Source organism: Canis lupus, chromosome 16 (genome assembly GCF_048164855.1).
Source record: "Canis lupus baileyi chromosome 16, mCanLup2.hap1, whole genome shotgun sequence".
In the NCBI taxonomy this organism is placed as follows: Eukaryota; Metazoa; Chordata; class Mammalia; order Carnivora; family Canidae; genus Canis; species Canis lupus.
In genome coordinates, this window is record NC_132853.1 from 59,299,440 (window position 1) to 59,316,992 (window position 17,553).

Sequence of the window (17,553 nt, forward strand, 5' to 3'; positions counted from 1 at the left end):
CCTGCTGCTTTGAACCAGAGCAAGAGGGAGAGCGGGTTGGGCCCCTGGCCGTGACCACGGCAAGGCCCAGCCGTACTCTCCTGGGGTGCCCGGGAGGGAGTTCGTGTCAGGGAGCCGACCCCAGGCCTGTGGACGCCTCCCTTCTGCTATAGGCCCAGTGCTCACACCCAGAAGGGTCAGTTCCCCAGTGTCCAGAAGCCTGGGGGAGAACCTATTTTTCCAAGTTCTGGAAAATGGGAAGGTGGTTTCTATGCCCTGATATAACCCGACACGGCTCCTGGAGCTTCCATGGGGTTCTCCTGCCCCGCAGAGTCTCCTGGGAGAACCAGTGTCCAGGGCCCAGCTCCTGACTTCTCTCCAAGCTGCCCTTGATCAGGACCGAGCAAGCTGCGTTGAGAGCGGGCGTCTGTCTCCCGGGGCGGCCCCCGCCAGCGAGAGGAGACCCGGGCCAGGCAGCCCGCGCCGCCGTCGGACTCTCCTTCCCGGCCGAGTGGCCCCCGAGCCCACAGCCAGCAGCCCTGCGGCTCCCGGTGCCTGATGTCCAAGCCCATCGCTGGGGCGGCGGACAGTCCAAGCTTCATCCAAAACACTGGTTCTCAAAGGGCTGGAAAGATGCACCGCCGGGTGGCTTCTCGCAGTCCCAGGGACCCTGCTGACCTCAAGCGCATCCTTCTCTCTCCCATTGCGGCAAAATACAACATAAAATTGACCACTTGGGCCCCTTTTAAGGGTCTAGTTCCATGTCATTGAGCACATTCACTCTGCTGTGCGACCATCACCACCGGAGCGTTGTCACCGTCCCAAACTGACACTCTGTCCCCATTAAACGCCAACTCCCCACCCCCTCCCCTAGCCCCTGGCGACCCCTGTTCATTTATGGGGACTCTCTGTCCCCATAAACGACAATTCTAGGAGCCCCGTGTAAGTGGGATCCTCCAGGACTGGTCTTTTTATTCAGTGGTTTACTTCACGGAGCACCGCGTCCTCAACCTCCATCCGTGTCGTAGCAGGTGTCGGGATGTCCTTCCTTCTCAAGGCTGAGTAATAGGCCCTGTGCGGACGGGCCCCATTTAGTTCATCCGTCCATCCATCCGCCAATGGACACTGGGGTTGCTCCCAGCTTTTGGCGATGGTGAGTAATGTGGCTGTGAACACGGGTGTGCACATATACTCGTTTGAGTCCCTGCTTTCAATCCTTTGGGGGGGGCGTCTCCTCCTTATTCTCTAGTCTTTATCACGCCCCGGGGGCAGCAGGTCCACGTGTGTCCAGCGGGTCTGGGGGCAGTGGGAAGGACGAGAACCGGGCTGCATCCAGCTGGCCACTCCCGGGTCGGAGAGCAGCGAGGTGCCCAGGCCCAACTCGTCTAGAACCTGTCTGGTCCCGGGGGAGGCTGTGGTCAGCCTGACGAGGGTGGGGGGAGGTCCTGCTGGCAACTCTCTACCCACATCACACCCAGAGAGAGGAGGTGGAAAGTCAGTGCAGCCACTGCAGCCGGAGAGGCCACCGGGAGGGAGCATCCTGTGGTCCCAGGGTTGGGGGTGCCCGGCCTGGCTCTGAGCTTGCGCCCCCACCCCCTGCCCCGATGGCCATGCCTGCAGGCACTGGCTGGTTCCCATCCCCACTAAGAGGGGCTTTGCAAGCCGGCCCAGGAGGAGGGAGCGAGGAGTGGCCGCCACAAAGTGGGGGCGGGGGGAGCCACCCAGGACGTCCAAGGGCCCCCCCAGCCCGCCCTGGGGGGCAGCAGCAGACGGGGTGTGGGAGTCGGGGCGGGGCTGGGAAGCGGGTGGCGCCGCGGGCCGGGACACCCCTGGCTGATCTGGAGGAAGCCTGCCATCTGCTGGGCGCGCGGAGGTCCCTCCCGCAGCCGAGGTGCCACCGCCGGGGGAAAATGGAGTTTCGGGGGGGCCTCGTCTTCCGTCCTTCCCGGGGCTGGCGGGGGGAGCCGCTCAGCCCTGAGGCCCAGCCAGGCCCCATCCTGCGGCCCGGGGCTGCGGCAGCTCTGCCCAGAGCCAGGCTGGTGGCCCCTGCAGCCCACGGGCATGTCTGTCCCCCATGTCCCCCTCCACCCGGGGCCGGGGCTGCGGGGAAGCATGCTCCTCATTCGCCCGCCCGACAAAGACGCCTCTCTGCAGGCCCCCCTTGGCGCTGCGGGGCGCACAATGCGCCCTTTCACCCTAGGTGGCTCCGTGGAGCGTGGCGACCTCCCTGGGGTGCCCGGCTGGCTGCTGGCCCTGCACTTCGCTGCTGCTGCTTGCGGTTTGGAAGCTCAAGGAACTGTCACTTGCAACTACTGTCAGGGAGACTTCCCAGACGTGACGACCACGTTTGTCATGTTGCCCTTACCCGCAGGGGAAAGCCCAGGAGACTCTGTCTGTCCACACTCTTCCAAAAGGGGGTCCGTGAGCCCCATTAGATGGTGGCCACTGGATGGCCAGAATGGGGAGCCCGGGGAGCCTGCAGCGAGCCTGCTGTCACTCGACACCCTTCCCGGCAGCCCGGCAGCCCGCCAGGCTCGGAGAGGGACCATAGCTACCAAAAATAATCCTTCCAGTGTTTAAATATTTACAGAAACAAGACGGACCCTGGTGCCTTTACCATCTATAGAGTCCGGCCCTAACTGCCAGCCCTGGGGCTTCTGGGAGAGGCCACACAGACCCCACCCTCCACCCCCTCTGCTGGGTCAGGGTCTTACTTACCCCCCACCTCCCTGACGTGTCCGGGTTCCCTCCAGGGACCCACAAAACAGCCATTTCCAGCTTCTGACTCCCACGTTACCCGACCCTGGCAGGCACCTCCTTCCATCAGCCCCTCAGGACAGGCCCCTCCTGGTTGAAAAGGTTTGCACCCCATTTTGGAGATTGTCAAATAAAATGTAAGAGGACAGAGGTGGGCCATCTAACCCTTGGGCCCACCTCCATGCCCCCTTCTCCTGGGGACCCCAGAATGAGACAGGGTTCAGGGGGCTCCCAGCCGTGGTTCTCAGGACCTCAAGGCCATGTAGGGGCCACTCCCCATGATGGCCTCGTGGACGCGTCGGTCACCGTGCCCACTGTGTGGAGGAGAAAGGTGGGCAGTGAGGGTAGGGACTTGCCAGGGCACGTGGCCAAGCGGAGCCAGGATGTGACCAGCGGTGGGGCTCCAGGGCCGCCGGGCTCAGGGACCATCTGCATCACCGCCTGCGGCTAAGGGAGGCCAGGGGCTTGCTCTAGGCCACCTGCTGGCACCAGCGTCCAGGTCTCTGCTCTCAAAGGGCAGCCAGTGTGGACCAGTGTGGCTGGGGGCTCCACCTGCCCCGGATCCTCAGGGAAACCATCCTTTCAGATTCCCCGAAGCAAGGAAGCATGTTGTGGGTACAGGTGGAGGGGCTTCCGGGGGCCCTTTGCCCCTGTACACCACAGGGATTTGAGGAACACTGAACAGAAAACCCAAGTAAAAATGCCCTTTCTGTTTATCCTGCTGGGAACGAATGTTAAGGCAAACAGAGTGGGTAGGAGAACATTTCAATCAAAAGATCAAGGTCAGGGGCGCCAGGGCGGCTCAGTTGGTGAAGCGACTCTTGATTTTGGATCGGGTCATGATCTCAGAGGTGCGAGGTCGAGCCCCGTGTCGGGGTCCATGCTCTGCAGGGAGCCTGCTTTGGATGCTCTCTCTCTCCCTCTCTCCCTTTGCCTCTCCTCCTGCTCTCTCTTTCTCTCTAAAATAAATCAACCTTAAAAAAAAAAAAAAGGTCATTTGCCTCCGCTTCTCAATTTTAGGGAGAATTTCATCGGTATTAGGTTACATTGCAACAGCCAGGTCCCCAAAGACAGAGCGTGGCTCCCCGTGTCACCTGGAGCATGTCTCCTCCCACGTCACCGCCTCTGTGACCTCACGCTTACATCTCTCAGAGGCTGATGCGGGCCTTGGGCCCTGCAGGGCCCCCATCAGGGCTGCTGATGTAACCCCCAGGCGCCCCTGGGGACTTGGGCTTCCTGCTCCTGAAGGCGGCTCCACGCAGTCGGAGCAGAAGAGCTCCCCGGAGAGCATCCCCGCGGCCCTAGTGCAACAAATCATCCAGGGTTGCATCAAGGACCCCCAGAGGGGCTGTCGTGGTTTGTGAGCTGAGCAGAGAAGGACAACAGTTTCATTTTCCTGTCCTTTGACATGCCCTCCTGCAGCGGGAGCACTGAGTCCCCAGGGAACCAGTGCTGCCTCTCCTGGAGGCTAGACTTGCTTCTTTTCCGTTCTGGAGGGAAGGATGCACTTCTTTCCCGGCTGTCCGACAGCTTTAATAGAAAGAGGCCAGCCTGCTGCTAAAGAGCTGACGGTGGGATGCCTGGGTGGCTCAGCGGTTGAGCATCTGCCTTTGCCTCTAGAACTCCGGGATCGAGTCCCACGTCGGGCTCCCTGCATGCAGCCTGCTTCTCCCTCTGCCTGTGTCTCTGCCTCTCTCTGTGTCTCTCATGAATAAATAAATAAAATCTTAAAAAAAAAAAAAAGAGCTGAGAGGACGGTCAGCAACCACACGATTTCAAGGGGACCCACCACCAGGTGCAATTGCTTCCTTGGGTGACACCCTTGGCGGGGGACCCCCGGAATCCCTGCTCAGAGCCAGGGAGGGGCAGGTCTGCAGAACGTCCCTAGCAGGGAGGGTCCCCAGCAGAACACTCTCCAGACCTCCTCTTAGGAGTTGCCCAACTGTCGTGGACAAAGGGAGAGGGGAGGTCCAGGGGGCGAAGGGCTGCCCAGAGAAACCTAAACACGACGAGGAGGACACCACGGGCAGCTGGCCAACGCGGTGGTCGCAAGCCCCACGGGGCATCAAGCACGTGAAGGATGGCGAGTCAACACAGATGTGTTCTACAGGACAAGTGCACAGCGGGCTTCCCAAGACTCCAGCACGAAGACGGAACACAAGCACTTCTTACCAATAGCCTGACATTGATGACGTGTCTCGGTGGTAATGTCTGGGTCACGTCTGGATCACTGTTAAAATTAGTTTGACGTGTTTCTGTTTCACTTCTTAAAAGGTGGCTATTAGACCCCGTGCAAGTATGTCCAACTGGTTTTTTGCAAAGATGCAAAAGCCATTCGATGTCAGGGTGATCTCGGGGGTGCTGAGCTGGCCCATGATGAGAGCAGCTCTGTGTCTCGGGGGCGCTGGCGGCGACGCCAAGCTACTCGGGGAATGCCACCACCCAGAGCTCTGCACCCACGTACCCACCCCACGGGTGCTTAGAAAACCAGTGAGACCCATGCGGTGTAGCCACCTTGACTTCCTGGCCTGGAAGGCGCACTGTGGTGTCAGGCGGGGTGCTGGCATTCGGGAGGCGGGCGGGCTGGAAGTTGTTCATGGACCCTCCCTCTACACTCTTTTTTTTGCAACTTCCTATGACTCTACAGTTATTTCAAAACGAAGTGTTGGGACGCCCAGGGGGCTCAGGGGTTGCGCATCTGCCTTCAGCTCAGGGTGTGACCCCGGAGTCCTGGAATCGAGTCCCATGTCAGGCTCCCTGCAGGGAACCTGCTTTTCCCTCTGCCTGTGTCTCTGCCTCTCTCTTTTTGTCTCACATGAGTAAATAAATAAAATCTTTTTAAAAAGTGTTTAAAAACAAGATGTGCGTGGGCTCAAAATTACATTTCCACGGGGCAGGGCTGGTTTGGACCAGCATCAGCCCACACGGTCCCCGTGCCTGTCCCTGTACAGCCCAACAGCAGAGAACTTGTTTTTATAAGATTTAATTTTTTTAGGGCAGTTTTCAGTTTATAGAAAAATCGAGTAGAGGGTTCCTAGAGATCTCCCCACACATACGCACACGCGCACGCCACTTCCCTGTTATCGACCTCTTGCTCTAGTGGGCGCACCTGGTATGACTGACAAGCCAGGAGCAGCCCATTACCGTGACGGGCCAAGGTCCAGGGCTCCCGTGGGTTCGTCTTGGTCTTGCGCGCTCTATGGGGCCGGCGTCCCAGTCATCCAGAGGAGCCTGGCTCCTGGGCATCCTCCGCGCCCCGTCCAAGCCCTCTGGCCCCCCAGCAGCCCCTGTCCTCTGTCGCCGCAGCCCTGCTTTCCCCCAGAACGTCGTCCGGCCGGAGCGCGCACAGCTCAGCACGGAGTCTTTTCCGACGCGGCAATACGCATTCCGGGCTCCTTTAGGTCTTTTTGTGACTCATCTCGAGCTCATTTCCTTTCAGCAACGACTACGGTCCCCTCGTCTGGACGGACGGTGGTTTATTTCTCCGTGCGACCCGCTTGCTCCCGGGTTTCGGCAGTTACGGCGGGGGCTGCTTGCTACAAGCACCCGCGTGCAGGTTTCTGTGTGAAGAACGGTCTGGAACGTTTTTTTCAATGTCAAAAAAAACCAAGAGGAGGGGAACAGTTCACGACACGTGAAAACGCCACGAATTTCAAATTCCGGGGTTCATAAGTGAAGTTTTATTGGAAGCCGGCCACGCCCCATCCCGTACGTGCGGCTGGTGACGGCCCCTGTGACCCGCGCAGGTGACCTGAGGTCGGCGCCTCCCTGCTCTCCCTGCAACGCGGCGAGAATGGCACCCGCCTGGGCGCCAGGACGTGCGTGTGGGGTCGAACGGCGTCCCCGAAATGCGTGTCCACCCAGGACCTCCTAATGTGACCGTCTCGGAAGCAGGGTCTTCACAGAGGCGGGGTGTCAGGGGTCTCCCAAGAGGCGGCCCCGGATTTAGAGCCGGCCCGATGTGCGACGCCCGGAGTCCTTAGGAGAACAGGTGTCCGGGTGCTTGGAGGAGAAGGCCACGTGAGGACAGAAGCAGGGCCGGACGGATGCCCCCCAAGGTGGGCAGACGCTCAGAGGGGGCGCGGCCTGCAGACCCCTCCCTCTCGGGCTTCCAGGCTCCCGACTGGGAGAACCCATTTCCGTGGTTCTAAGCTGCCGGGTTCGTGCTCCGTCCCCGCAGCAGCCCCAGGACGGTGTCGCTGAGCACTCAGCATCGGGCTGGCACGCTGTCGGGTGCCAGGCCAGCGTCCCTGTCACGCGGACCCTGCGGGTGACCCGCTATGGCCTGCGTCCTCTCTGGGTGTTTCCTTGGTCCCCGCGCCGGCCCCGCTTCACAGATGAGGATGCACGGGGAGATGGAGCGCTGCCAAGGTCACAGCCAGGGGCCACGGGGGGCGGGGGGCGCAGGTTCACATCTGCTCTGACCACAGAGCTCGCCAGCCTCCGAGCCCTGCGGGACCCACGGGGCCTCACCTGCCCGAGCCCGCCTGCCCCTTCCCTGCCCGGGGTTCTCGGGAGGAGCTCCTGTGGCCGAAGGCAGGCAGAGGAGGGCCCGTCCTCGGCCCTGGACACCCGCCAGGCTGCCCAGTCTGCCCGCCGGAGGCTGCGGCCTAGGCCACGGGGCTGGGACCTGCCGGCCGCCCTTGCTGAAGCAGCTTCCTCCAGAGCCCGATGTCGGCCACCCCGGGCACGAGGAGCAGCTGGTGACTGCCACCTTGACTGCGGGGGGGGTGGGGGGGGGGAGGGAGGGACGCCGGCACGGAGCCTGCCGAGTGCTACAGAAACAGAAGACAAGATTAGTCTTAACGAAGCGCAGAACAGATTGCAGGGTGTCGGGAGATGGGATGTTTTAAAGAAATAAATCTCAGCTCCCGGTTACAGAAGCACAAACAAACCCAAACAACAGATCTTTGGAAGCTGCCAGCTTCCCGGCTGCCAGGCTGCTGCTGAGGGCCCAGGAGGGCGAGGGCGGGTGTTCCCGGAGCATCTCCTCAGGGGCGTCGGGGCGCCAGGGCGGGCCCAGGGCTGAGCGCAGAGGAAGCTTCCGGAAACCTGGAGGGAGGGGATGCACCCCTTCTACCTCCCGCCGCTCCATCTCCCGCCGCTCCTGGCCGCTCGCCTCCGCCTCTCCGGGACCCACTCCCGCCCGCGCACGGCATTCCACAGCTGCCGGGCAGACGGGCACCCCCGCCTGGGTGGCGGCCGCCCCCAGGCCTTCCCCAGCCCCAGGCGGCTCCAGTGCTTCTGGGGCGGCCGCCTGGGATGTCCCCTAGTGGAAAGAAAAGACATGGTCGCCTCGCCCGGAGGTTCCCCGTCCCCTGACCCCCTGGTCTGCCCAGGGTCACGGCCTTCCCGCCCCCTCCCCTGCACGGGCGCCCTGCGGCCTGGGGTGGATGCGCTGAAAAAGAACGGCCAGGCTATTTGTGAAAAAAACCGGGGCCTCACACCACCTCCCTCCCTGAGCTGGCTTAGGGGGACCCCGGACGGACCCCCCAGGCCCCTCGTGGCGGCTCCCTGGCAGTGACAGCTCCAGGCGTTCAGACCCGGGCCACTGAGCCCACCAGTTCCAGATCCTTCTGAGAGGCTGGGATTCTCGCCTCATTTCCGTCCCCAGTGCACGGGCCCGTTACACCGAGACGTCGAGAGACATCAATAATTCAGCCTTTACGGCTGATAGCCTGGTGTCATGCGGCCTTCTCCTCCTAAAGGCAAAAAGCACTTAAGATACCATTTATTTCCGCCTCGCGTCCTGCGGGGAGGGCCGCCCGGAGTGGGCAGGAGCGCCCCTCGTCGCCGCCTCCTGCCTGTGGCGTTAGGCCCACCCGAGCCCCCGGGGCGCCCCCGGAAACCAGCCCTGGGGGCGGGGGCACCTGGCCGCCTGCTCTTTTACCCATTGTCTCCCAACAGAGAATCCGGGGGGCCCTCGGCGCCACCTCCACCCTCCCCACGAGGGCTGCGCCGCAGGGACGGGCACCGCCCGGCACGGAAGCTTCTCGCCTCGTGGGGCTATCAAAATTTAAATTTGTTGAGGACAAACAATATTAAAAATCCAGCTGTTCAGTCTCAAGAGGTCCATTTCCAGGGCTCGACAGCCACACGTGGCCAATGACTCCCGCCTGGGCAGCGTCGCCGCCGCGGAACCTTCTGGTGCGCGGCGCTGCCAAGACTCCGGAGAGAGCAGCAGCGCGAGGCGGCCGGTCGCAAGCACAGCTGAACGAGGCGCCCGGAGCGGTAGCCACGCAGAGCGGCGGCGCGGGGAAGAGGGTCCTTTCCCACCGCGGGCGGGCTGGGCCTTCGTGGCACAGGGGGCACCTCCCAGCCGAGGCGGCGAGGCCGGCGCACCGGGAAGAGCAAGAGGAACGGCGGGAGGCAGGTGGGCATCCGCGCAGGGCAGTCGAGCAGGACCCCAGGGCAGGTGGCCTAGCCGTCACCAGCCCCTGTCCCCGCTCCCCGGGGCCCCCCGCTCGCCTAGACTCACGTCTGCACCTGCTGGACCACGGCACCAACAAAGCCACCGTGAGAGCCCCAGTTCTGCAACCTGCACGCCACCCTCCACGCGGAACGGCCGCCCTGACACACGCGGCAGGAACGACAAGAGGATCCAGGCAGAGAGGAAGCAGCAGCCCTTCCCCGGGGGCAGGAGCACAGCTCTGGGGACCCGGTGGCAGGTCATTAGCGTCGGTTTTGCTGACAGGACCTCAGTTACTGGCGAGCCCCGGAGAGCGTTTTCGCTAACAGGCGTGCAGGCCAGGCCGGGGAAGGCCAGTCTGAGCTGGGCAGCAGTTTAACTGGCTATCTAGTTTTAAAACGTGGTTATTTATTTTAAAAATATTGTATTTATTTGTTTGACAGAGCGAGAAAGAGAGCGAGCACACGTAGGCGGAGCTGCAGAGGGAGAAGCAGGCTTTCTGCTGAGCGGGGAGCCCGAAGCGGGACTCGATCCCAGGATCCTGAGATCACCACCTGAGCCGAAGGCTGATGCTTCACCGACGGAGCCCCCCAGGTGTCCCTAAAACTCGGTTTTTATCCCATATGACCACAGAACAACATTTTTGAAAACTGAAGACAAGTAAGACCTTACTCGTTATCACGATATCGTGACGTATTGCCACCGGGTCCTCTCGACCTGTGCGGTCAGCACGGTGGCCACACGTGCCATTGAAGTTTATATCCATCAACATGACGTAAAATTAAAATGCAGGGCCTGAAGTCACACCCGCCACATTCCCAGGGATCCCCGGCTGTGCGTGAGGCCAGGGGCCGCTGCGTCGAGGCACAGATCCGGGGTCTGGCCGGTGTGGCCTCCCCGCCCCACGAATCGGGGCCTTTTCATAGACTTTAATCAAAATGTGCACAGGACCTGCCCCCTGTTCTGCTGTCGAGACGCTGTGGTCTCCGTGTGAGCTCGGCCTCCCGACCGCACACTCTCCCACCTGCTGGCCCGGAGGTGGTCAGCATTCGGGAGTCACGCACACTCGCAGAAATTGGGGGTGCCCCCCTCCTCAGGAAAATGCGCCCCCATGAGCACACACACAAGAGGTGGCTATGGTTTCAGGGGCTCACTGACCCCAGATAAAACTGCTTTGACCACGGCGGGGTCAGCTCCTTCCCAGCTGCTGGATATTTAAGTTCTTTCCCCCTTTTCTCCGTTATAAGAAGCACCGTGATGAACATCTTCGCGCAGACGCGTTTCATTTGTCATTCAGACTATTTATGGAAAGCGTTTCAGAAGATGACTTAGGAGGTAGGGGCTGCGTTCAGTGCTCCAGTGCACTTCCCGGGGAGGGGGTGGGGGCCGCAACCGGATGCCGCTCGGGTCCACACGGGGGTCCTGGCATATTACACCCCACACCCACCGGCCCTCCTGACTGGCCTGGGTAACTTCCAGGGCGGACGAATGACGGGCTGGCCACTGACCTTGGCCGGTGGTCATCCTCACCTGTGTGCCCATCCCAAGCCCTGATTCCCAACACCGTGGGTGGCACAGACCCCAACCCTGCGCTGGGGCCCAGACCTCCGCGGGAGCAGCAGCTCTCTCTCCTCAGCCACCCCATTCCCCGGTGGACCTTGAGTGGCGTGGCCCTATGGTCACGGATTTTGGGCCATACCTGTGCTGGGAGCTAGGGGGTTTGGGCAGGACAGGTGGCTTGGCCACCTAGGAACCGGGTCCTACCCGGCTACACCCCACACCCTGGACACTGCCTTCTGGGAACTACCCATCACATACGGAATGTTGGAGGGACTCCCAGATGCAGAAGGGGTGACCCTCCTCCTCCCCCCCTCCTCACCCCCTCCTCCTCCTCCTCCTCCTCCTCCTCCCTCTTCCTCCTCCTCCCACCCCCTCCTCCCTCTTCCTCCTCCTCCTCCCACCCCCTCCTCCCTCCTCCTCCTCCCCCTCCCTCTTCCTCCTCCTCCCTCCCCCTCCCTCTTCCTCCTCCTCCTCCCTCCCCCTCCTCCTCCTTCCTCCTCCTCCCTCCCCCTCCTCCTCCTCCTCCTCCTTCCTCCTCCTCCTTCCCCCCTCCTCCTTCTTCCTCCTCCTTCCTCCCCCTCCTCCTCCCTCCCCCTCCTCCTCTTCTTCCATCTCCCTCCTCCCTCTCCTCCTCCCTCCTCTTTCTCCTCCTCTTCTTTCCCCCTCCCCCTCCTCCTCCCTCCCTTTTCCCCCTCCTCCTTCTCCTCCTCTTCCTTCTCCCTTCCCTTCTCATCCTCCCTCCCCCTCCTCCTTCTCCTTCCTGCCTCCTCTCTTCCTCATCCTCCCTCCCCCCCTTCTCCTCTTCCTCTTTCTCCCCCTCCCCTCCTCATCCTCCCTCCCCCTCCCCCTTGTCCTCCTCCTCTTCCTCCTGCCCCTCCTCCTCCTCCTTCCCCCCTTCTCTTTCTCCCTCCTCCCTCTCCCTCCTACTTGCCCAGCCCCAGCCCCAGCCCCAGCCCCAGCGGAGCCTCCACATGCAGTTCTTCGGTTCTGCCACTAGAGGGATCCCGTGAGCCAGGCCCGTCTACACTACCCTGCTGGGGACCCAGGTCCCAGGGACATTAGGAGGAGCCTTGGCTCCAGGAGCAGCTATATGGGCGCATGCCAGTCCTCGAAACCAAGCCCTGCTGCGGGGCGTCTGCTCCCCCCGATGCTGGCGGTGCTCTGGACCTCCGCCCAGATGCCCTCTCTGTTCCTGTGGCCCCCGGATTCTGAGCTGCGCTTCTCAACCAGGCTGCTCGCTGGAAGCCCCCGGGTGATTCAAACGCCGCCCGTGCCTGGGCCCCACGCCCGGCAGCTCTGGACTCATTGGTCTGGGTGCCACCGGGGGCACTGGGCGTTTCCAAGGCAGCCCGAGGCATCCTCACCTGCGGCTAGGTGGGGAGCACCTGTCCAGTACACCTGGCCCTTGAGTCTGAGATTTCCAGTCCCACCAGTGTGTGGGCGCTGCAGGGGGGGTGGGAGGAAGGGAGGGAGGCACACCATCCCCGCTCCTAGGGGCTCCAGTGTGGTGGCGGAGACAAGAACCACACGCGGAGCTCAGAGCGAAAAGCAGCAAAGCAAATGTGCACGGCAGGGGCTGGCCCAGGGCCCAAATCTGGCTCTCGTCAAATCTGCCTCTAAAATGCAGATTCCAGGGCCCGCCCAGCCCCTTCCAGAATCCACATCTGCGTTTCCAAGCTCCCAGCCACCTGTCATGCACGGCTGGGCCGGGAACCAGTGCGCCCCCGTGTAACACCCATCGGGACCTGGGACGCGGGCGGTGCCCACGCCACCCACCTCGCTAAGCACCTGCTTCTGGCCAGGAGGCGGGGAGGGGTCCCGTCCGTCTCTGTCCTATCCCAGCACAAAGCCTCAGCCCCGTTGGACGGATCTGGTCGGGAGAGCGAGCATCGTGGAACTGCGGGGACTCTGGTGGCTGAGGCCCCTCGTGGCCCGCACTGCTGTCTGGGGCGCACACCCAGAGATCGGCACACCGTCCGTGAAGCGGCTCTGAGCAAGCGGGCGACCCCTGATGAAACCGTGTGGGGCCGGGGTCTGCAAAGCAAAATTACGGCTCCCGAGGCGCTCCCCACAGAAAGGCCTCCTGAGGCAGGAGCCCAGCCCCTGCACCCAGAGATGCCCGCTGCTCTGGCTCGGGGGTCTGCACGCGGCTCAGAGTGGGGCCGTCACGTCCAACCACGGGAATTCATAGTCAGCCACGAAAAGGAGGTCCTGACACGTGCCACGGCATGGACATCGCGCTCAGCAGAAGAAGCCAGACACAGAAGGCCATGTATTGTATGATTCCACTTTCCTTTCCACAGGAAACGTCCAGAACAGGCAAGTCCATCAACGCAGGAGGCAGGTTAGTGGTTGCCGGGGCTGGAGGCTGGGGGAGGGGGAACGGGGAGTGGCGGCCTAGTGGGGATGGGGTTTCTTTTGGGGGTGAGGACAGAGTTTCGGATCTGGACTGTGGTCTCTGTTGCACAACACCCCGAGTGCATGAAACGTCACCGAATCGTACAATTTTAAATGGCTGCGGCGGCAAATTTCATGTTGTGTGTATCTTAGCACAATTAGGAAAACAAAACAATTTCCTGATGCCGGGGCCGCCCCGACTGTCTCGGAAGGGTTCTCAGCGCTGAGACAGGTGGGCAGGATGGCTCTGTCATGGGGTGGGGCTGTCCCGGGACCTGGGAGGCGCTCAGCAGCTTCCCTGTCCGCCCGCCAGAAGCCGACAACATCCCCATCTTCAGCCCTGAGATTGTCACACGTGTCCCAGGGCTGCTCTGGAAGCATCGGGAACTGCCTGGGCTTGAGAAGCGTATATGAGGTCCCCTGGGACATTCTCAGGGGCAGCCGGGGTGGGGACCCAGCAAGGCAGACAGGAGGCAAAAAAGTGACCCCATGAAACGGGTGTTACTGTCCTCATCTGACCAACGAGGAGATGAGGCTCCAAGAAGACACGGCGCTCTTGCCAACAGGTCTCCCGAATTCCCAAATCCAAGCTCTTCCACGATCAGGCGCCCACGGGGCCCATTATGCCAGGCCCCGATCCTGGTTCTGCCACTAAGACCTCAGCCATGTGACCACAGGCTGGGCCCAGAACACCTGAGTCACAGTAAAGATGGGAGCTCGGACCCTGTCCCTCCACCTGGGCCCTGGGTGCTGGGCCCCTGCACGGCTCCTGCGCTGGCAGGGGCACCGGCAGGGGCGCTCTGACCGAGCTGTGCGTGGGAAGCCAGGCTTGAGCTTGTTCCCCACCTGGGTCCTGCGCGCCCTCCAAGGCTTGAGACAAAGGTTATCAGTCCACCCTCGGCTCTGACGACCACAGCTCATTGAGGGGATACACCGGGTAAGAACCCATCTCGACTTCCTTCTCCTCTGCTCCCTGGCTTATGTCCGTCCCGTGTGACCTCGTGTCCTCCGGGTCTGGGTTCAAATTCGGCTCCACAGGCCTGTTGGCATTGTAACCTCCGGCAGCTTCAATAACCTCTCTGTGCCTCGCTTTCCCTTTCTACACCCGGGGGTAATGTCAGGACCCGCCTCCCAGGGTTTGGGGCGGTCGCGAGCGTCATAAGCGTAAGTCATCGTGCCACACAGGCCTGCTGCCCACGCAAGGCTGGGACCATCCACCCCCAGCACGAGCCCGGCTCCCAGCTCGAGTTCAATCATTGTGCTGCTGAGTCAGTGCTTAGGAGCATGACCACCACCGTGTACCTGGACATCTAAGGAGAGTGAGCACCACAGCCAGGCCACAGGCAGGGGCTGCCCACATCAGGGGTGGCCTGGCCCGTGCTGTCCTGGCCACTCTGGGTTAGCGCCAGGCCCCTGCTCGTGAGCCTTGTGCCCACCCAGCCCTGTGAGGCCCCCTAGTGATGCTGCGATGACCCTACCCCGCCAGGTGCACCCCAGGGCGAGGTAACTCCTGCCACAGCCAGCCCCTGCCCGTGTGGCCTGAGCCAGCGAGGCTGCCCATGTGCCCAGGCACCTGGTAACCTGGGCGCTCCGGCTGCGGAGGGAATGCCACCCACATTCCCGCCAGGACCCTGTTCCAGCCTCTCACAGCTCAAGGGTCTGGGCAGAAGGGCTAAGGATCCCCCGCGGCCAGGAGGCTGGGCCACGTGCCTGCCTTGGCTGCAGCCACAAAGCCTTATGCCACCAGCCGGGAGTCTCCGAGTGTGCCATCTGCAGGGGCTGTGGGATGGGTGACAATCTACTGTCCCCCCAGGGATGGGAACAGGGGACACCAGGATGCCCAGGGCCTGGTCCCGTGGGGTCTAGTCTGGGTTACGGGGCAGGTCAGACCTGGCAGGGAAGGCTTAGGAGGACAGGGGACAGAGGTGGAACCCCCCATGCGCGTCCTTCACCATCGCCTCGGGGGGGCATCAAGTGATGGGACCCGGGCGCCGAGGCCCAGGCCTGGGGAGCGCGGGACCCCGGCAGGCCCCCCTCAGCACTCAGGGAGCTGCTCCCCAGGAGGCCCCGGCGGGCCTGGGGTCAGACTGGGACTCACCCGCTCTCGCTGTCCAGGAACACGGAGCTGCCGCTGTCCCCCAGGGCGGCGCTGATGGGCGACAGGCAGAAGGGTGAAGAGAAGGCGTCAGAGTCCGAGTCAAAGGAGCTGTCCCTGCTCACGCCATCGGCCGACAGCTCCAGGGAGCCCTCCTCCTCGCCCGCCTCGGGCCGCGGCTCCCGCCCCTCCTCCGTCCCGTCCTGCGAACTGACCGCCGACAAGATCCCGGAGTCGCTGTGCGCGGGTGGCGGGGCCATCCCCAAGCCCCGGGCCAGCTTGTCCCCGTCCTCGGAAGGCGGGGAGGGGCTGACACGCACGGCGTCTGGGACACTCTGCGCCACCCCCAGGGCGTCCGCGTCTCTGGGGATCAGGGCGGGCCTGGGCTCCGTGGGGGAGGCCTGGTGGGGGGCCCCCAAGCTCTGGGCGCGCCGGCCCCGCGGGCGGGGCGCCTTGCGGACGGGGGAGCTCTCTGGGGTGATGTAGCGCAGCGCCTCCTCGTCCTGCCTCTGGATCCGAGAGTTGGGGACCCACGTGAGGATGAGGGTGCTCCCCAGCAGCTCATCCTTCTCCATGTACAAGCACAGGTAGCCTGGGAGGGTCAGGAGGACAGGCCGGTTAGGGACGGCGATGCGCGTGCCGCCATGGCTCGTGGCGGAGGCCCGGCCCTGGTCAGCAAGGACGTGGAGAGCCCCCAGGCTGCACACACAGCCCGGCCCCAGCACAACGCGGCCGGGGGTGCGCTCAGGCCTGAGGCGAGTGAAAGCTGTGGGCACCTGCTAGCACCTCCGAGCAGATTCGGGGGCCCCGGGCCCCCAGGCAGTGACCTGTTGTCACTTTCCATGCACGGGGAGTCCCGTCCAGCTCATTGCCCCACCCTGTCCACGGGGTGGTGGCCCCAGGGCTTTTCCGCCTGTGGCCAGCTTCCAGGTCTGGGGTGCCTGGGAGCCTCGCTTCACCATGGCTGGGAGCAGTGGAGGCTGCGGACCTTATTTCTGTTTCATATAAAATAAACCCAGACAGGGGTGTGGGGCCTTTCACGGCCACTTGTGTTCTCAGCGTGTCTTCTTCAACTCAGCTTTGCGGAAGGAGGGGCCGTCCCTGATGTCAGGCACCAGGCTGCTGCCAGGGACCCAGCAGAGCGGCCCCCTTCCAGGCTGCAGCCAGCGGGCAGGCTCTCTGGGGTCCCAAATGCTCAGCCTGCAGGCCGGCCGGGGCGGGGGGGAGCATTTCCTGCCACCTCTGGATGTCCTGGTTCCTGGACCTAATGGGCCAGGTGCCCAGGGCTCCTGGTCTCCACTCTGGAAAGCCCCCGGGGGCAGGGGCCGGGCCCTGGCATCCCTCGGGGCTCTGAGGACCCGCACCAGAGTCTCCTGAGCCCCTCTCCCGTCTCCAGAGGACGCCAGGAAACTCAGTGGTAACGGTGGGGTGCAGGTGAGGCCACGCGCTTAGATTCTGCAGCTCGGGACTGGTGAGGGAGCCCCAGGCCTCTGCCCCTGACCCCCACCCAGCCTTCCAGCACGACAGCATCCCCACAAAGCTCTCCCAAGGCTGTGTGGTCCTTTCTGATTTAGACCCAAAGAGCTACCACTCTCAGGCCCGACCTAGAACCTCTGTGTCCTCTTCCAATCCTCAGAGTTGGCCCTGGGGTCAGGCACGGCCACGTGCCACCCAGAGCCTGCACCCCCTTCTAGAGCACCCTCCGGGGAGGCAGGACCCTGGGACTCCCTGTCCACACAGTCCAGGCTCTGCTTCCAGGGCCCGCTCCTGAGCTGTCTGGGGGGCTGTGGACGGGCTGGGGTGTCCACACGTGGGAGCCCGAGGTCCCTCCTAGTGCAGGAAAGACAAAGTGAGGTCGGGTCTCCTGCTTTGGAGCCTGTTGGGGCCGATGATTCCAAATCCGCACCTGACCCTCCGGGTGACTATAAAGATAGCCTTACCAAGGTAGGACTCGTTCATTAACATAATCTAAACTTCCTTTTAATTAATCTATTCAGTCTTTTGTTGACATGTAACTTGCATACAGTAACGTGCTCAGACTTGATTGTGATTTATGACTTTTAGATGTCTTGACATCTGCTGTGGGGCCTCTGTCTGCGCTGGGTGGGCAAGTCCCCAGGCTGTGGCCAGGCTGCACCTGCCCTGGGGGCCCTGCGCATCCCCCAGCAGCCTGGGGAAGCGTGGGGATTGCCCGGAGCCTGCCCTTGCCACACCTCCACCCGGGGCTAGCCTTGGCAGCGGCCCAGCCTCTCGGAGTACCAGCCTTCTCGTTCAAAAAAAAAAAGGTGGGGGGGGGGGGCCTGCCCGGGGCTCCGGGCACTCTGATGAGGTTAACATGCAAACAAAAGAAAGCAGT

At 62.8% G+C, this 17,553-nt stretch overlaps 1 protein-coding gene across 1 annotated transcript in view; it reads right to left on the reverse strand.

Annotated features, from left to right (window-relative positions):
• TBC1D16 (TBC1 domain family member 16) overlaps positions 1-17,553 on the reverse strand; it is a 67,775-nt gene that overhangs the window by 35,433 nt on the left and 14,789 nt on the right. Inside the window, exon 3 of the mRNA XM_072782154.1 lies at positions 15,201-15,789. Coding sequence (XP_072638255.1) covers positions 15,201-15,789 — 589 coding nt within the window. The remainder of the gene's footprint in view (positions 1-15,200; positions 15,790-17,553) is intronic.